Source organism: Xyrauchen texanus, chromosome 34 (assembly GCF_025860055.1).
Source record: "Xyrauchen texanus isolate HMW12.3.18 chromosome 34, RBS_HiC_50CHRs, whole genome shotgun sequence".
Classification (NCBI taxonomy): Eukaryota; Metazoa; Chordata; class Actinopteri; order Cypriniformes; family Catostomidae; genus Xyrauchen; species Xyrauchen texanus.
In genome coordinates this window covers 35,570,570-35,588,678 of record NC_068309.1, presented here as the reverse complement: position 1 = coordinate 35,588,678, position 18,109 = coordinate 35,570,570, and the positions used below count along the sequence as shown (strand labels likewise).

The 18,109-nt window shown below is 38.1% G+C and overlaps 1 protein-coding gene across 2 annotated transcripts; it reads left to right on the top strand.

Moving 5' to 3' along the window:
* Nucleotides 1-686: 686 nt before the first annotated feature.
* On the top strand, nt 687-17,225 carry LOC127628174 (leukocyte cell-derived chemotaxin-2-like). 2 transcript variants are annotated; one of them, XM_052104901.1, is made up of 5 exons: nt 687-819; nt 12,367-12,654; nt 12,738-12,828; nt 16,615-16,760; nt 16,987-17,225. In XM_052104901.1, the coding sequence occupies exons 2-5, from the start codon at nt 12,375-12,377 to the stop codon at nt 17,151-17,153; spliced, it is 684 nt and encodes a 227-aa protein (XP_051960861.1). In that variant the 5' UTR covers nt 687-819; nt 12,367-12,374; the 3' UTR covers nt 17,154-17,225. The 2 variants fall into 2 exon arrangements, with proteins under 2 accessions (XP_051960861.1, XP_051960860.1); XM_052104900.1 differs by lacking the exon at nt 687-819 and adding an exon at nt 4,358-4,740.
* Nucleotides 17,226-18,109: the final 884 nt, after the last annotated feature.

The window sequence follows — 18,109 nt, the reverse complement described above, 5'->3', positions numbered from 1 at the left end:
TAGCAGCCCTTTCATCAGCTGAGAGTGCACCCTGCTATTGGCAATCAGAGCTTGGGGCTCGTGACTCAACGCTGTTAATCATAGGGAGTGCTATTTAGTCGGCGGCCGCTGGTTGGCTGCCTCTACGCCGAACATCTGCTGCTTTGCTTTGCCGTATGTTTTTGTTGTTACGCCAGCCCACGGTTTCTGCGTCGTATTTGGCTGCTCTTTTCCACGGGACCAATATCACCGGTCCCGCGGTTAGTTCAAGTTAAACGGGCAACTTCATTGGTTAAGTTGTTTGCGGTGTTTATTTCTTTGAACTCTTGTATTTCTCTGCTGTTGATATCCAAATTGATGGACCTATTTGTTGTGATTGTTCTGTTTTGATTCTTTTTGTTTGTTGATTTGTTCACATTGACGGGAGACCTTGGAAGTTGCTGATCCTCAGTGTGGCATTTTTGTCATTTTGTTTATTATTGTGTATGGTTTATTTCGTTCTGTTTATGTTTGATTGTTCATTTTGATTTATGGTGTTTTGCTTGTCTCATTCATATTGTTAGCCCTAGTTCAATCTTGGTTTACTAGCCACCGGGCTATTGTAATTTGTGTGCATGAAAATGTGCAGTTAACTTTTCATCTGTCTTTCCTCTGTCTAGGTGCGAAGAACGGTCAGTGGGAGCAGTGCCTCTGGCGGTGGTGGGTCCCTTGGTGTGTGCAGTGGCTGTGTGTTCACCGAGTGTGGTCATTTCCTTTATGTGTCTGTGTGTGTGAACTCGGCACGTGTGATTGGGGTGTTTTCCACGGATGCTCATTGCTGGAGCCACTAGCCTCCCACTGGTAAGATTCCGCACTATCCCTTTCCCTTTTTTGATGATTGTGTACGTGCAAGTTTGTGCACGAGGATGCTAGGAATTGGGACAAACGGCTGAAACCATTATTATTTGCAGTCAGGGAGGTCCCACAAGCCTCCATAGTATTTTCCCCCTTTGAGCTCCTGTATGGATGCCGGCCGTCATATGGGAGGCATTGGAGGATGGACCTTCCCAGAGCAAAAATGAAATTCAGTATGTCCTTGATCTTCAAGCAAAGCTACACACACAGTGTCAGTTGTCACAACAGATATTGCTCCAAGCTCAAGAGACACAAAACCAGCTCTATAATAGGGGTGCCCAGCTATGGGAATTGTTACCGGGAGACAAAGTACTTGTATTATTCCCCACATCGAGCTCGAAATTACTCACCAAGTGGCAAGGACCCTTTGAGATTACACAGCGAGTCGGGGACCTTGATTATGGAGTTAAACGAACGGATAGAGGTGGAGCACGTCAAATTTACCACTTCAACCTCTTTAAAATATGGAGAGAGGTGGTCTCCATGTCCATGGCGATGGTAGTTCCGGAGATGGCAGAACTCGGGCTGGAGCCCGGGCCGGAGGTGAAGTTCACCATGGTCCCTTATGGAGACCACCTCTCACCATCCCAGCTCACAGAGGTGGCCAGGTTGCAAAAAGAGTTTGCGGATGTGTTCTCTCCTCTTCCCAGTTGTACTAACCTCATACAGCACCCTATCGAGACCACACTGGGAGTGATTGTGCGTTGTCGGACACGCGGGTACCCGAGCACAAGAAAAAGGTAATTCGGGACGAATTAGAGGCAATGCTTGAAATGGGGGTAATAGAAGAATCGCACAGCGATTGGGCAAGCCCGGTTGTTCTTGTACCTAAGAGTGAGGGGTCAGTCAGGTTCTGTGTTGATTACCGGAAAATCAACGCAGTGTCTAAATTTGATGCGTACACAATGCCATGAATAGACGAACTGGTCTCCAGAGAAAAGAAAATGCTTTTTCCACACCGTTCAACTTACAAAAAATGTGTGACTCTTCCGTTCGGTTTGTTTGGGGCCATCGCTATGTTCCAGCATCTCATGCACAAAATTCTCAGGCCACATGCGGCATATACCTCTGCCTATTTGGACGATATCATCAGCTGTAGTAATGATTGGCAGTGGCACATGCAACATCTGAGAGCCGTCCTGAGGTCGTTGAGACGGGCAAGGCTCACGGCCTATCCAAAGAATTTTGTTTAGCTCTTCCAGTCCTATGAAAGTTTCTCATGGTGAATAATATAAGACACTGTCTTCAGAGGTGCTATTGCAGATGGTTTCATGATTCTAGTTTTGTTCTGATTGTTTTATTTTTATCATTAAAGAAATTCATAAAGTATTTACTACTGTGCTGCGATGGAATATTGTGTTCAGTCGAAGCGGTATTCCTTGCTTATTTATCCTATATATCCTACATTTTACTATAACTTCTCCTCCCTGCCCAGAAGGTGGCAATATGCATGAAGACTGTGAATCACCAAAAACAAAAGAAGAATGTGAAAGATTTATAGTAAAAAAAAAACACTTAAATATTGATCTGTTTCTCACCCACACCATATCGATTTTGAAGATATTGAATAAACCACTGGAGTCGTAGGGATTACTTTTATGTTGCCATAATGTGCTTTTTTGAGCTTGAAGGTTCTGGCCACCATTCACTTGCATTGTATGGACCTACAGATCTGAAATATTCTTCAAAAAATCTTTGTTTGTGTTCAGAAGAAGAAAGTCATACACATTTGGAATGGCATGAGGGTGAGTAAATAATGAGCTAATGCTCATATTTGGATGAACTATCCCTTTAAGTTAACTCAACCTGTGGTATAGACGCATATTTGATTTCAGAGCAATGGCAGAGGGGAAGATTTTCTGTAAAATATGATTCATATTTAAGTCTGCTTCTAACACAAAGCTATTGTAGGACTTCAGAAGACATGGTATATAGCGAACACTTATGGACTACTTTTAATGTGTTTTTACAGCATTTTCTGTACATTTTAGAGGTTAACAGATGAGCTGTCACTGTATGAAAAAGAGCTGTGTGATGATTCTCCTTTTGTGTTCTACATACAGGTTTAGGTGGGCAAACAATGACAGAAATTTCATTTTGGGTTAACTATTACTTTTACATAGAAGTATAATTTTCCAGGTACATTTCAGATAGTCTGATGCACAGCATTTGCCTACAATATCTACCAAGCAAGCAGATTATTCTTAGTTAAATGAGAAGAAAGTCTATATCATGCAAATTCCTTTGACATAAATGAGTAAAATGATCAAAGTATTTTGCCCCAATGTCCTCATCGCTTATCCTGCTATAAGTATTGACAGCATTGTGGTAATGTACTGACCTGCCCCCTTCAGACACAAACTGGCACATTTATCATCATTTATCAACCTGTCTGATGCGTGTCATGCATCCCAATGTGATTCATATCCTCTCAACTGCAGTGATTTATCAAGACTGTCTGCTTCGATCAGCATCTGATTGACTGTGACTCATGTGACATTCAAACAACACTTTCTGCAGTCGCAATGATGGGTGAGGACCCGTCAGCTGTCACTCCTCCTCTCTAAATGAAACATAGAAGCTCTGTTTAAAAAAATAGTGAGCTGTTTACCTAGACAGCATTATCAGGCACCAAGGGTGCACTACCGATGCCAAGGCTGTTCCAAAAAGTGGGCAGCAAAATTAAGATATTTTGCCTTGTATTTGTGTGTGCAAATGTATTTTTAGACACATACTACATAGTCACATACAAAGTAGTATGTAGTAGACTTTCCCACTGCAAAAGAATACTATTTGATCCTCTGAGGTTGGTGACAACAGTCTCAGAATTTAAATGCGTGGAAATTGGTGCATTGCTGCAGTTCGAGGAAGGGACAGGGGTTTGGGGCACTGTTGCTAGGAAACACTTGTGGCATCGTTGTGCACTCCAACTAAGGAGCTGGATTGAAATGTCATGTGACTCCTCCATGGGCTTTACTCAGCATTTACCATCTTCATGTATGCACAAATACTTACCAAGATACTGTCTCTCTCAGCAGGTTAATGTGAGTTAACTGGAAGTGTCTTCTGTCTTCAGCACTCACTAATAACTCACTTTATTCACTGTGGATAAACTGAATAGGGCAGGAAGACGTGATGTGAGGTTTCTTAAAGGTGTGGAATTCAGTTTATGTTCATGATGATGAGATGTGTACAGTGTGTAATAATGTGCAATTCTTTGAATAAGATCAGTCAGACCAGAAGATGCAAAATTATGATATGAAGCCGGAATGCCTTGCAATAACAAATGGATCAGATATAATACAATACAATACAATATAATATAATATATTATAGATGCTCTCATATCAAACCTTTTGGCTGATACTAATAGTAACTATATATATATATATATATATATATATATTAGTTACTTATATATATATCGACCAAAAATGGTTATGCAATATAAGAAAATGGGAAAAAATCCCCATGCCTGGTTATGTTGAATTGCTGCTAAATAAGTTTCTGACCAGCTCTGTGTTTGGGAATAGTAGCTCTCAAATAAGAGGCAAAAGTGTTTACAGGCCAATATCAATATTGGTAAAGGGAGGCTCATCGTGTGGCATGAGCACATGTTTGCCTCAGTCGAACAGGGCTATATTTGAGCTTCTCTGAATTCTACTCAAGGATAAGCAATCTTTTGATTCCATAAGCTGCATATATGACAGATATACCCTTGGATCTGTTATTATTCAAATAAAAATGCTGATTTATATATGTATAGTAAACATTTTATGATGTCATATCCATAATAATTTCTTGTTTTTTAGAAAGTGTACTTTTAAAAGATGAAATTCCTTCTGATTTACACTGTCCTGTTGTGTTGTAAGTATGACTGTACATATCTTCAGTTGTGTTGAAATTTAGCAAGATGTTACTTTTGAGAAAATGAAGTCCTTAATGACAATTATGAAGTTAAATAACAAATAGCATTGTCAAGCTGTAGCATTGTGGAAGCATTTCAGTGGTATCATGTTTGTGATGTGTATGACTAAAGCTTAACTGAGTAATAAAGCAGCAATAATGCAGTTATTATTGAGTCTTTTACCCTGTTGTTTTCAGACCATTAGACAAAAGATTATTTGTCATAAAGACTAATCAAATCTCAATGTCTTGCCCAAAAGATAAATAAGAATGATAGAAGATAGATAGTATAGTGCTAGTCAAACCTGTGTGACTTTCCTCCTTTCACAGAACACCAAAGAAGAAGTTTAACAGAATGCTCACGCTACTCTTTACTATTTAATGTCAACACATGCTAACTAATGGCTGTCAATATTCAAAAAGTACATAAAGCACCATAAAAATAGCATTAAACTAGTCCATATGACTCATGTTCTATGTCATGTCTTGTGTGAGGAACAGACTGATATTTAAAGAATAGTTCACCCAAAGAAGATACATTTCTCACTATTTTACTCACATTTATGCCATCTGAAACTCCTGTGACTTGTTCTTCTGCGGAACACCAACAAAGATATCATGAATGTATAAAACGAGAACAAATTACAACATTTGTCAAACATATCGTATGATAACTTTTATGGTACTTTTGGGCTGAGTTGAGATTTATATTACAGTTTTGAATTGTAGTGATTACATGACATGCCAGTTATTTAAAGGTGCACTCAGTAGTTTGTTTTTAATTTGTCATCTTGGACTTGACAATGACACCTAGCGGTGTGGATGCAGCATCATTCATACAATAGTTTTCAGCTAATGCCATTGTAGAAATTCAATATTAACTGACAGCCATAACTAATATGTGAAACAGGACAGTTACTGAGATTAAGCGAGTAGTATTTGGCTGGTCATGTGACTCTAACATGTGCGGACCCTCTCCAAGTAAAATAAAACAGCTTTTATAATGTTACTGACAGAGGTGGGGGACTCGAGGTACATGACTTGACTCGAGTCTGATTCGAGTTGCAAATTTAAGGACTTGTGACTTGCTTGACTAAATGAAGAAAATGACTTGACTTGGGAACCAGCGACTCGAACTGCATGACTCAACAATGACTTGAATGATTTTTATTATTATTATTTTCAAAAACGTATTATAAACAGTAATGCAATGTGTTTAAAAAAAAAAAAAAGATTAATCTGCATGCATGGTAAGCCCGCCAGCACCACTGATCTGCATCTGTGTAGTTAACGCTGCACTCACAACGCACCAAAATGACAGATGATTGTCCAGTTCCCAAAATAATCTGCTTTGGATATAAAGATTTTGAATTGGCCGTGTGAATAAAAAAAGATTTGCCATATGCACAATATGTAGGCCTAATGCAAAAATATCCGATACAACCACTACAACCTCGAATTTCATCAGATATTTCGAAAACCACAAGGAAAGGTAAGTAAATCATTTCATTTGCCGGAAAGATTCATATGTAACATTACTGTTCAACTGTTTGAGGGTTGTCAGTCATTTTTAATTATTCACGATTAATCTCGTGTTTTGTAGCGCGACAAGTTTGAAATGACCCGACATTGCCTCTAAATGTGTGTGTGCCTTTTCTAAACCTTCTCAACTGTCAACAATATACATAACCATTTGTTTGGCAATATAAAAACATAACAGGCAGATTTGCAGTCACAACTCTGTATAAAATATACAGAATGACTCATGACAAAATCCGAGTGCTCTCATAGTGATTATGACTTCTGAAGACTTTAACTAAAGCCTTTGAATGCAATACATTTATGACTATTTTATATAAATGTATCACTGAAGGGAACTGACTGTCTTCAATGGCATCTTACCTCTGTATAATGCCTAATAAAGTATTGTTTATAAGCGCTGGGCTGTTTTGTGTACAGGCGTTACCAGGGTAACATTACTGTTAAACAATTCATATAAAAAATTGATGTAAATATATGTATATAAGTTAATCTTTTCAGAGCAAAAATAAATAATTCTTTAAAAAATGTACCTCTATTTTTTTAGTACAGTGGCTTGACTCAAACTCATCAGGACTCAAATTGACTTCCTTGAGGTGAGTTACTGACTTGACTTGACTTACTTGATTTGTCTGCACTGCACTTGAGACTTGAATCGAGACTTGATGGTTAAGACTTGAGACTTGCTTTTGACTTGAACATGTGTGACTTGCTCCCATCTCTGGTTACTGATATATATATATATATATATATATATATATATATATATATATATATATATATATATATATATATGTGTGTGTGTGTATATGTGTGTGTGTTTCAAAATTACTATTCATTTATTTAATAGTAAAACTTTTAAATGAGGAAAAAATACAGAGTGCAACTTTAATTAATCACAATAAATCGCATATAGCAATCCTGTTTTCAAAGGGCACATTTTGCATTACTTCTGCGTCTATTTACAAATCAATCAGATGGACGCTTAATATATTTCACTGTTTTTTTTAGCATCATAAATGCCATGTTTTTAGGATGCTGTGTCAAGTTAACTGCTTTAGGCTTGGATCTGAATATTTTTATTTAAAAATATCAATAACTACATTCTTGACCAACACAAAATATGTATTGTTTTAAAGCTTAGAAGCTGTACCTTACAATGCATTTAAGCATTATGACCTAAACCAATCAAGTGTTTTGAAATTAGCAGACAAATCAGAAGTGTTCCGTTTTGACACTATTTTGTTTTATTTGATTTTTTTACTTTATTTTTTTAATTTTTCTAATTTCCCTTTTCTCCCAATTTGGAATGTCCAATTCCCACTACTTAGTAGGTCCTCATGGTGGTGCGGTGACTCACCTCAATCCGGGTGGCAGAGGACAAGTCTCAGTAAACAGGTGTTTTTTATAAGCCGCGTTTTCACTTATAACTTCATGAGAAATAAACAGAACATAAACAGAACAAAAAATAAAGTACTTTTACTTAGAGGAGGGGATTCCCATTAAAACGAGCCCACACACAACATAAACGCATGCATAGATCAGCAGAACCCACACAAAGCATTATGTGCACACAAAACATAATGTGCTAATAAGCTTTCCTGGATCAGAGGACTTCATTATAAATTATGTAGTACATTGTTCAGCAGCATGGAATGCTAAACCTGTCATATTAGGATTCAGATCGCTGCAACCAGAGGTGGAAGTCATCCAAATATGGTCAGAGAGGATTGTTCACTGTAATTACATATGGCCACCAGGAGATGGTGCCAAGTACATGACACAGACACAAATGATGGATCAAATGACAGAATGGAACTGAATTAAATCTTGTTGTTCATGCCAGTGTGCTTTGGAGAAAGAGCATACGTTTAGTCATGCATGTGTAATTAAAGTGGATATAAAAAGTCTACACAACCCTGTTAAAACTGCAGGTTCTTGTGATGTAATAAATGAAACAAAGATAAATCATATCAGACTTTGTGAACCTTTAATGTAAAAATTACAACCTATGCAATGCCACTGAACACCAAAGTGACACATTTCAGAGAAAATAAATAAAAATAGAAAAACTTAGAATAATTTAACTGCATAAGTGTGCACACCTTTTATAATTGGGTATGTGGCTGTGTTCAGAATCAACCAATCATCAAGCTCATGTGAAATATTACACACCTGTCTTCACCTGAATTGACTCTGATTACTCCAAATAAATCTCAGCTGTTCTTGTAGGATTTTTCTGACATCTTCTTGGTTGCATGCCACTACAAGAGCCATGGGACACAAAGAGCTTTTAAAGCATTAACATGATCTCATTGTTGAAAGGTATCGCTCAGGTGAGGGCTACAAAACATTTCCAAGGCATTCGATATACCATGGCCAAGACGGTCAACAAAATTAATTTTTTACATCAGAAAAACCTGCTTAACTTTGTGTAGGTTCTCTTAGTAAAATTATTGTTTTATTTGTTTGGAGAGTCTTTTGGACACTTGGAGATGTTTTTGGACACTAGGATAAATAATTTTTGTAATGCTATAACTTTTGATTGCTTTGCCGTATCAACACAAAATTGTCACCTTATTCACGCCCAGATATATACAGTATAATGTCAAATCAGAAAAATAAGAATCTTTTTTTCAGCAGTTTCTTAGGCTGAGATTCTCCTAATGTATCATCTATATCATTAAAAAATTTAAAAGATTTCATTAAAATGATACCAAACAATTAACACTCCTTGTTTTGTTTAAGCTTTTTGTTAAGTTATTGGTCTTTAATTTTGAGCATGCCAATTAAACAGCCAATCTTTAAAAACACCTATAGAGCTTAAAGGGTTGAAATAGTTTCGACTTTGATACTTGTGTCTGGATTCTGTTGTGCTTTTTCCAGCTGTTAATAATAACTTTTTTGTATAGCACCATTTAACAGCTTTAAACAAAGTGCTTCACAATACAAAATAAAATCAAAAACACAATAAAACATATAATAAAACAATATTATATACATAATTCACATAGAATAACTAAAGCAAGTCTGTACAAATGAACAAGACATTAAAAATAGCCACATAATTAGCAGATCTAAATCCCCTGGTAGGATGTTCTATAATCGTGGGTCCTTCACTACAAAAGCTATATCATCTTTCGTTTTACATCTGGTAGCATATAAAGAGAAAATAATATTGGCCCTAACAGGGAACCTTGCAGAACCCCACAATTTATTGTAGACAAGGAAGAGACCTCATCTCCAACAAACACTGCAAATGTCCTATTTGAAATAAAATTGTCTAAAGCCAACCCAGATATTCATACTCTTTAATGTATCAATTAAAACTGAATGATCAAAATGTTCAAATGGAGTGATGTCCGGTTATCAAATGAACTGTTCTTTTTAAATCAAATCAAAATCAAATCCCTTTGTCACGCAACCATATACAAAAGCACAACAGTGGGTGAAAGTCTTCAGTGCAGTTTCAAGCAACATAGAAATATGACAATTACAATAAACATCTGATTTACACAACACAGTTTACACATCTTGTTACACAACGCAACATACAATATAGTTCTACCTGAATGATAGCGTGATGTAGATTGAGAAACATTAGCTGATCGCAGTATACAAGAGAAAAGGTATTGATATGAGATGTCATCGCTCTGCGACAGAATTTCTATATTATCAACATCAACTCCATATACACCTAATAATAGTCAATATACACAAAACAAGAAGACTGTATATAATAAAAATTGTACACATTGGAAATAAATATGAAGTGCATTGTTGACATTCAGCTGTCGGTTGATAGTCTGTTGCCAGTGCGTTATTAAGAGAAGTATAAAATGTGGGCGTAGTCTGAGGCTAATAAAGTGCAGTGCTGATATATGTAACTTGAGCGATCAAGAGTTCAAAAGTCTGATTGCTTGGGGGAAGAAGCTGTCATGAATTAGGTTGGTAAGGCTGTAATACCGCCTGCCTGATGGTAGCAGTGAAAGCAGCCCATGGCTTGGGAGTCTCTGATGATCCTCCAAGCTTTTTTCAGACACTGGCTGGTATAGATGTTCTGGAAGGAGGGAAGCTCACCTCCGATGATGTGTCTGGCAGTTCGCACCACCCTTTGCAGGTCTTTGCGGTTGTGGGCGGTGCTGTTGCTGTACCAGGCAGTGATGCAGGCAGTCAGGATGCTCTCTACAGTACTGGTGTAGAACCTGTGAGGATGTGGTGGTTCATTCCAAACTTCCTTAACCGTCTCAAGAAGAAGAGGCACTGGTGAGCCTTCTGCACAACGGCCTCAGTGTGGATGGACCATGTGAGTTCCTTAGTGATGTGGACACTGAGGAACTTGAAGCTGCTGACTCTCTCCAGATTTTGATCGGATTCTTAGCAAGCAATCGGTCAAGCTAGTTTACAACATCAAACTGAATCGAACTTTAGTTCCGGGTTGATGAAGCAAACCGCACAGCTGAAATACATGAATTGGCTACGCAGCACGTCAAACTGTCCGACTCAAAAAGACCAAAAATAAATTAGCCAATCCCACTGTCGACACTGTCGAAGTTTGCAGAGGATTACAGAGGACTTGGTATGTGTTGAGAAGGTAATGGCAGTAGCTGAATAAAACATTTAGAAACCTACAGATATTTCTTTCTGTGTTATTTTTGAATCATGCCTAGCCAAGCCTCTACATCTAGTCAAGCCATCTGGTCAAGTCAAGTCAGGTCATCTCGACTAGACCAGCAGCCAAGTCAAGTCCAGCAGCCAAACCCCACCAAACTGCTATATCCTGGTCCGTCCCCCCCGCGCAACCCTGGTCCGTCCTGTCAATACCATTCTGGTCCGTCCCCCCTGTTCTGCCTTGGACCTTACCTTATTCTCTGCCTTTATTATTTGGACTTGTGTTTGTTCTTGTCTGGTCTGTGTTTATGTAGCGCCGTCCACCTGTTTCCCCCGCCCTCCCTGCCCATTGTCTGTTCTTTTATCTAGTTATTTTTCTGCTCTGGTTGTGGGACACCAGGGAGGGGATTTGTAAGATTCTGACAGGACACTAAAACTAACTTACATATTTTACAGTAACTTTGGTTTAAAGTCAACATGAATTTTAAATTGACCTTATTTACTATGTTCCTGGGCACAAAGAAAAAAATGTCTGTCTTCATAATCTGTCATTAAAATATAATACCTAACTCTGCTTCTAAAATGTCTTTTCCTTTTGGGCTGTAAACACCTAGCCTGTGATTATGTTTACTGCAAACAGCTATTTAGGCATTGTCAGGCTGTACTGTTGTAGGTAATGCAGGCTTGATAAAATCTTGTCAATAGTTAATGCAATAATGTAATGTCAGATAAGATTAATGTACTAAAGGTTACTGCGATAAATGTGGATTGTGTGCAGCTTTAAAAGTAAATTACCATCTGATCTGAAAATTAGAAAAAGCACACACATACTTGCACAAGTACAAGGAACTTTTTCAGTCAACAATAAGTGTCACAGATGAGAAGTACACACATCTTTGAAGCTCAGTAAATACAGACACAACACTAAAATAATTGAGAATCTGCTCTAAACGGAAGGTTTGCTCTTCGATGAAGTATAATTGGCAAAAAAAATGTGCTGCTTTTTCGTGCTTTTTTTCCATTATTATAATTTTTGCACATTGTTATCATGCAGTAACACTGATATAGTGATGATGTATGCAGTCATGAAATCAGAGAACCTCCTCTCGAGAAGAGATTCTTATTACCAGGTGTAAATGGAGATGGCGCCTGTTATGCATTTTAATGCATATTATTACCAGGGAATAAACAGGACACACACACACAGTGGGCGTCAAAGCAAAATCAAAACTGATGCACTAACTTAAAATATTTTTTTTTATCTGTCAAAATGACGGACAGCATTTGCAATTATCCATCAATCTTTAAAAAATTAACCCTGGTTGCGAATAATGTTATTTATAGTACATTTTAAAGCTCTCTCTCTCTCTCTCTCTCTCTCTCTCTCTCTCTCTATATATATATATATATATAATTTTTTCATATTGTTTCTTACAGTGTTTCTCATGAGTCTATCCCTGGAAAATGTAAAGAAAAGAAACGAAAAGGAAAGGATGAGGAAATTTCAGAAGGGGGAGCGAATGAAAATAGTCCAGTCTGCTAAGAAGTTGACCGCGATCATAAGAGCCAGCAAGATGTTGAATCGGACGAGAGGAACCGGACCTAGAGATGACATGGGCTGCACCAGCATTGGAGGCATCTGTCAGTGGAATACCTTCATCTGTCAGGGCAGATACCTGAAGGACAAATGTCGGGAAGGGAAATCACACCAATGTTGCACGTCAGGTCTAGTTTTACAATCAATTTTGACTCTATTCTACATTCTGGTTCCTTTTGAAAGTAAGATTAACTTCTGTGCCCCCCTTCAGCTGCTGCATGGAGTACATTCTGTGCTGGCAGTCATCATAACAGGGTGCGAGCCTGTGACAACTATGGCTGTGGTGGCTTTAACTCCAAAAGGTACCTGAGATGCATCGGTAATTCAGAAACCTCATTCAATAGACACTAAAAGCTACTACTTAACATTACACTGAATACTAATGAATAATATTAGCTAGTATTTTATAAAATCCAAAACAAATCGTATAGACTTACATTGACGAAATATTCAAGTTAGCCAACGGAAGGCTCAAACTCCTGCTTTAATGCTGGCTCTAAACTAGCTGATTTTTCTAAAGACTTTCAGGTGTTGGATTCATTAACATAATCACCTGCCAGAGAGGGTGAGACAGAGCACCCATTAGCACCTCTCTGCAGGTGGTGTTAATCACTTGACCGGGACTCCCTGCTGAGTTAATGGCTTCAAGCACTGAAGAAACACATCTGTTTTGTTTGAAAAAATCATGATGATAAACTGATAGGATATTTTTTTTATCACACTCAGCTGCAAATATCAATCGCTGATTAAAATTCATAGTTATTCTGTCATTCTGCAGAAATAAAAATGACCTTGATGGACATTTTACAGTTTTGGTACATTTAAAACATAACCTTATGAAAGCCAACAGAACCATGGAGAAAATTCAACATTGTAACTATTTTAGCCCCTGTTTCAGAACAATCAAGCAAAGTATAGGTCTGAAAATGCCCCATATCTCTCAATTGCAATTTTACTCAAGTTGTTGTTTTGGCGAGCTCCGCATGACAGGGATCAGAGAGAGATGGTTGCGGTGAATAGTTATGTGTGTCACCCCCTCCACCATTTTTAATCGGCAAGTGTGTCATACCTCTGAATGAAGAGAGTGACATCCCAGCAAAACAGTCTGCATGTGTGACACCCTCGGCCAAATGATTTTTTTTGAGTCTGCTAGTGTAGAGCCAACTTAAGTTGCTCTCTCTCTCTCTCTCTCTCAATCTCTCTCTCTCTATCAGCTGTATGTGGCAGTCTGTGTGACTATCTATCTATCAATCTAGCTCTTTGTCTTACTGTAATGTCTGTATATCCATCAAACTTAAACATTTTAAAACTAGTTGAAACCAGAGACCATTTATCAGAGACGGGCCACTTCCATTAAAATCAATGGGAGAAATTGGAACGCCCAATGGTCAACGGATGTATAAAGGAAGTCCCACCTTACAGGTAAAAGATACAGACATCGCCTGTCAATCAACTCAAGAACATGCATGCACATTATCTAAATAATTTTTTTTTACCTCTGATTTTTTTTCCAGAATAACAATATCAGTTGGGTTTATTTTGCGCATATAATCTCGAATTTGAAGGTACTTAAAATTGGGTCCTAGGAATCTTAAATTTCATTACCAAATCATCAAATGATGGGAAACATTTTTTTTATGTAAAGATCCTTAATCTTTAAAATGTCCAATCTTTAAGAAGTATCGATGATAGGAGGTGTAAAGACCGGTTTTCCACTAATAGGCATCAGACAAAAACAAGGGAATTTCAAATTTATGCATGATTGCTTCCAGATACGGATTGATAAATGTATGACATTTTCACCATAGTCCGATTTTTTCAAAACAGAGGACGCTAAAAGTACTGTCCCAAGTTTTTTCCATATCTAAAATTGCATTTATTTTAGCATAACCTGAGGTAAAGAAGCATAATTTATGATTCCATTGTTGTCAGAATTTTACTGCTGATTTGAAATATAATTTTTTATCATAATCTTGACCAACCATTTTGGAGATTTCAGTCTTTCTCCCATTCACGTAGATAGGAGCTGCACTGTCATGACTGGAAATAGCTTCCTGGGAGCGTTCCAAATATGTCCGACAGTGGACTGACTCACTAGAAAGGCTTTGTTTAAACTTTCAGACAAGGCTTAGTCAAGACAACATCAAAGTTTGTCTTGACAAACTTGCCATATCTATTTAGACATATTGTGAAACAGATATTCCTGGATGCTGATTGGATAAAAACATTGTTCCAGAAGTGCTTTCCAATAGTAGACTATCAAAAAGCCAAAACAATCCAATTCACATACAAAAATTCTATCTTTACATCCAACAACCAACAAGTAGACCCCTAGCTTCCAGCAAATGCACCCTAAAAAACATTTAACAAGATTCTAGCAACTGGCAAGAACACCCTAACAACCACCTGACGGCCACCTAGCAACACATCAGAACACCCTAGCACCACCAAGCAATGCCCTTGGTAGCTTCCACCCAAAACACCATAGTAACCATTTAGAAATGCCCCAGCAACCCCATAGTATCCTCTTTGAACACTCTAGCAAATACCTAGCAACCGCTCAGAATACCTTAGCAACCAATGTGACATAATAGTATGACTGTGCTGTTATATTTGTGATCGAAACCCCATAGGCTGTACCTTCATTGTGCTGCACTGTGGGATTTTGTTTTTATTTATAAAGCTTATAAAAGTGAAACTGCTGTTAATTTACCAGAGCCAAAAGTTCTTTTTAAAGGGATAGTTCACCCAAAAATGAAAATGCTCTCATCCTTTACTCACCCTCATGCCATCCCAGATGTGTATGACTTTCTTCTGCTGAACACAAATTAAGATTTTTTTGAAGAATATTTCAGCTCTGTAGGTCCATACAATGCAAGTGAATGCATCTTTGAAATGTGGGGTGCTCCCGGTCAGTAGTGGTGAGTACCTGCTGACAGTGTTCCGAGGAGGGACAAACCACAAACCGGCGACAGGGTGTTGGGCGCCCAAAGCTCATTGATGCATGAGGGCAACAAAGGCCATCCCGTCTGGTCTGAACCGACAGAAGGTCTACTGTGGCACAAGACACATAAATGTTAATGATGGTTACGGGAGGAAATTTTCAAGGGGCTACATAGCCCGCATACATGTCAGAGTGCCCATTATGACCCCTGTCCACCATCAAAAGCTGCTACAATGGGCACGCAAGTGTCGGACCAGTGGAAGCAGTGGAGCAGTGGAAGAAGGTCACCTGGTCCAATGAGTCCCATTTTCTTTTACATCACGTGGACGGCCGTATACATGTACACTGTTTAACTGGGGAAGTGATGGCACCAGGATGCACTGTGGGAAGACGACAAGCCGGTGGAGGGAGTGTGATGCTCTGGGCAATGTTCTGCAGGTAAACCATTCATGTGGACGTCATTTTGACATGTGCCACCTACCTAAACATCATTGAAGACCAGGTACACCCCTTCATGGTAATGGTATTCCCTGATGGCAGTGGCCTCTTTCAGCAGGATAATGTTTCCTGCCACACTGCACACATTGTTGGGGAATGGTTTGAGGAACATTCAAGGTGTTCAAGGTGTTGCCCTGACCTCCAAATTCCTAGATCTCAATCCGATTGAGCATCTGTGGGATGTGCTGGACCAACAAGTCTGATCCACAGCAGCTCCACCTCGCAATTTTCAGGGCTTGAAGGATCTGCTGCTAATGTCTTGGTGCCAGATACCACAGGACACGTTCAGGAGTCTTGTAGAGTCCATGCCTTGGGGGGTCGGTGCTGTTTTGGCAGCACATGGAGTACAAACAGCATATTAGGCAGGTGGTCGTAATGTTTTGGCTCATCAGTGTATAGTAATAAAGGAATTAACTATTTATGTTTCTCACTAACACTTATCATATCACTTCTGAAGACACGGATTTAACCACTAGAGTCGTATGGATTAAGTCAAGTGATGATGGGGGAGAATAAGATCTCATTGACTTGCTCATTTATTCAGAAAATGAATGCATGGGCGAATGGATGAATGAAAATATTTAGCCTTTAAAGTATATTCCTTATATCATCTTTGCTCTAATTTTTCTTGTACTCTATCTTCAAGGATGGGGTTAAACATAAAAGCAGTGGATATTGTGTGTGATGATTATGGCATCATCAACGCTCCTTTTTCTGGAAGTCTGAGTGGTCCTGTTGGCAGAACAGTGGGTGACTCCATTCAGTATGATGGTGTTAAGCTGTATAACACAGGTATATGACACTATGACCTCAGTAATAAAGTATTGCTGAAACCACACAACTAATACATGTATTGTAAACCACAATACACACGTGATAGGGACTGAGGTTCTCATTATCAAGATTTTTTAGAGAGGATACATGGCAGGGTGCTAAGAAATGTTGTTCTTTCTTTTTCTATTTCATAATAACTTGTGATAAAAAAGGTAAACTCCTCTAAAATATTTCTTTTTCTCAGTGCACTGTGTAAAGATCTTCAGCATCCGCCCATATAGTTACTCTGAGTCTGTTGTTCAGGGAGAGGCCATGGGTTACCTGTTACCACTACAGGAGCGTTTTTCTGGCATCACTTCCCACCTGCAGCTTCAGATGTGTGATGGATCTGATCCTGCACCCTTCATATGAAACGCATTTATGGATCATTTAATCAGTGATTCATTGGGAAGAATAATGCATGGCTTTAAACTTCATTTAAATAATCATGACAAATATACTGTTTTACAACAAGTACAAATAAATAATAAATCATGCCCTTTCTAAAAATGTTATTTATTTATATTTTAAATTATTTTATCATTATTATGCATGCAGCTTTTATGTATTATATAATAGCATACCACAAGATGGAAGCACACATCTATAGAATCACAAGAACAGATTTTTTTTTAAGGGGGTTTAAACATTATTATTGTTACTATTATTATTATTATTTTTTTTAATATGGTCAGGCTGGTCTTCGCTGGCCTGAAAAGCCTGACCTGATTTTTTCATTTTAATAATTTTTTCCACCAAAGTGGAAGTGCACCTCTGTAATCTTGACAAATTTCACCCTTCCAAATACAAATACATATATAAACAAGGGCAATGCTATATATAATGATATGTATTCTCCAAAACGCAGAATTCAATTGGGTTCCAGACAGCATCCAGTTGTCTTCATCAATCCTCTTGTAAACTGCTTTTATTGGCTAACATCTTCCTTACACAGAAAGCAACTGCCAGTTACAAGCTTAATAGTCCAATCTAAAGAGAAATGTCTATAAATGTCGTTATCGTGACTGTTTTATAGGTGGTTAAAGAAATAATGCATTTAAGATGCAACATTAATAAGTATGAATAAAGAATGTGGAAACCATTAAAAAGTGAAAATTGTAGAAGACCGTATTTTAGGGTTTTGTGTTGGATACTTATATTGTCACAAAAAATTACAATATTTTCACATTTCTGCTCTGCACTTTGACATTGATCAGATAAAATAGAAGTGCACTTCCCCTTTAATGTGTCCAGCGAAATTACGAATTCTACCATGGCGAAGATTCATTTCATGAATATAAATATAGTCATGCTGACGTCATTGGTGA

Coding starts and splice junctions, on each gene's coding strand:
- LOC127628174 (XM_052104900.1), top strand. CDS start 4,704: ATGAAATTCCTTCTGATTTACACTGTCCTGTTGTGTT. Junction 4,741..12,366: donor TTACACTGTCCTGTTGTGTT/GTAAGTATGACT, acceptor TGTTTCTTACAG/TGTTTCTCATGAGTCTATCC. Junction 12,829..16,614: donor GGTGGCTTTAACTCCAAAAG/GTACCTGAGATG, acceptor TCTATCTTCAAG/GATGGGGTTAAACATAAAAG.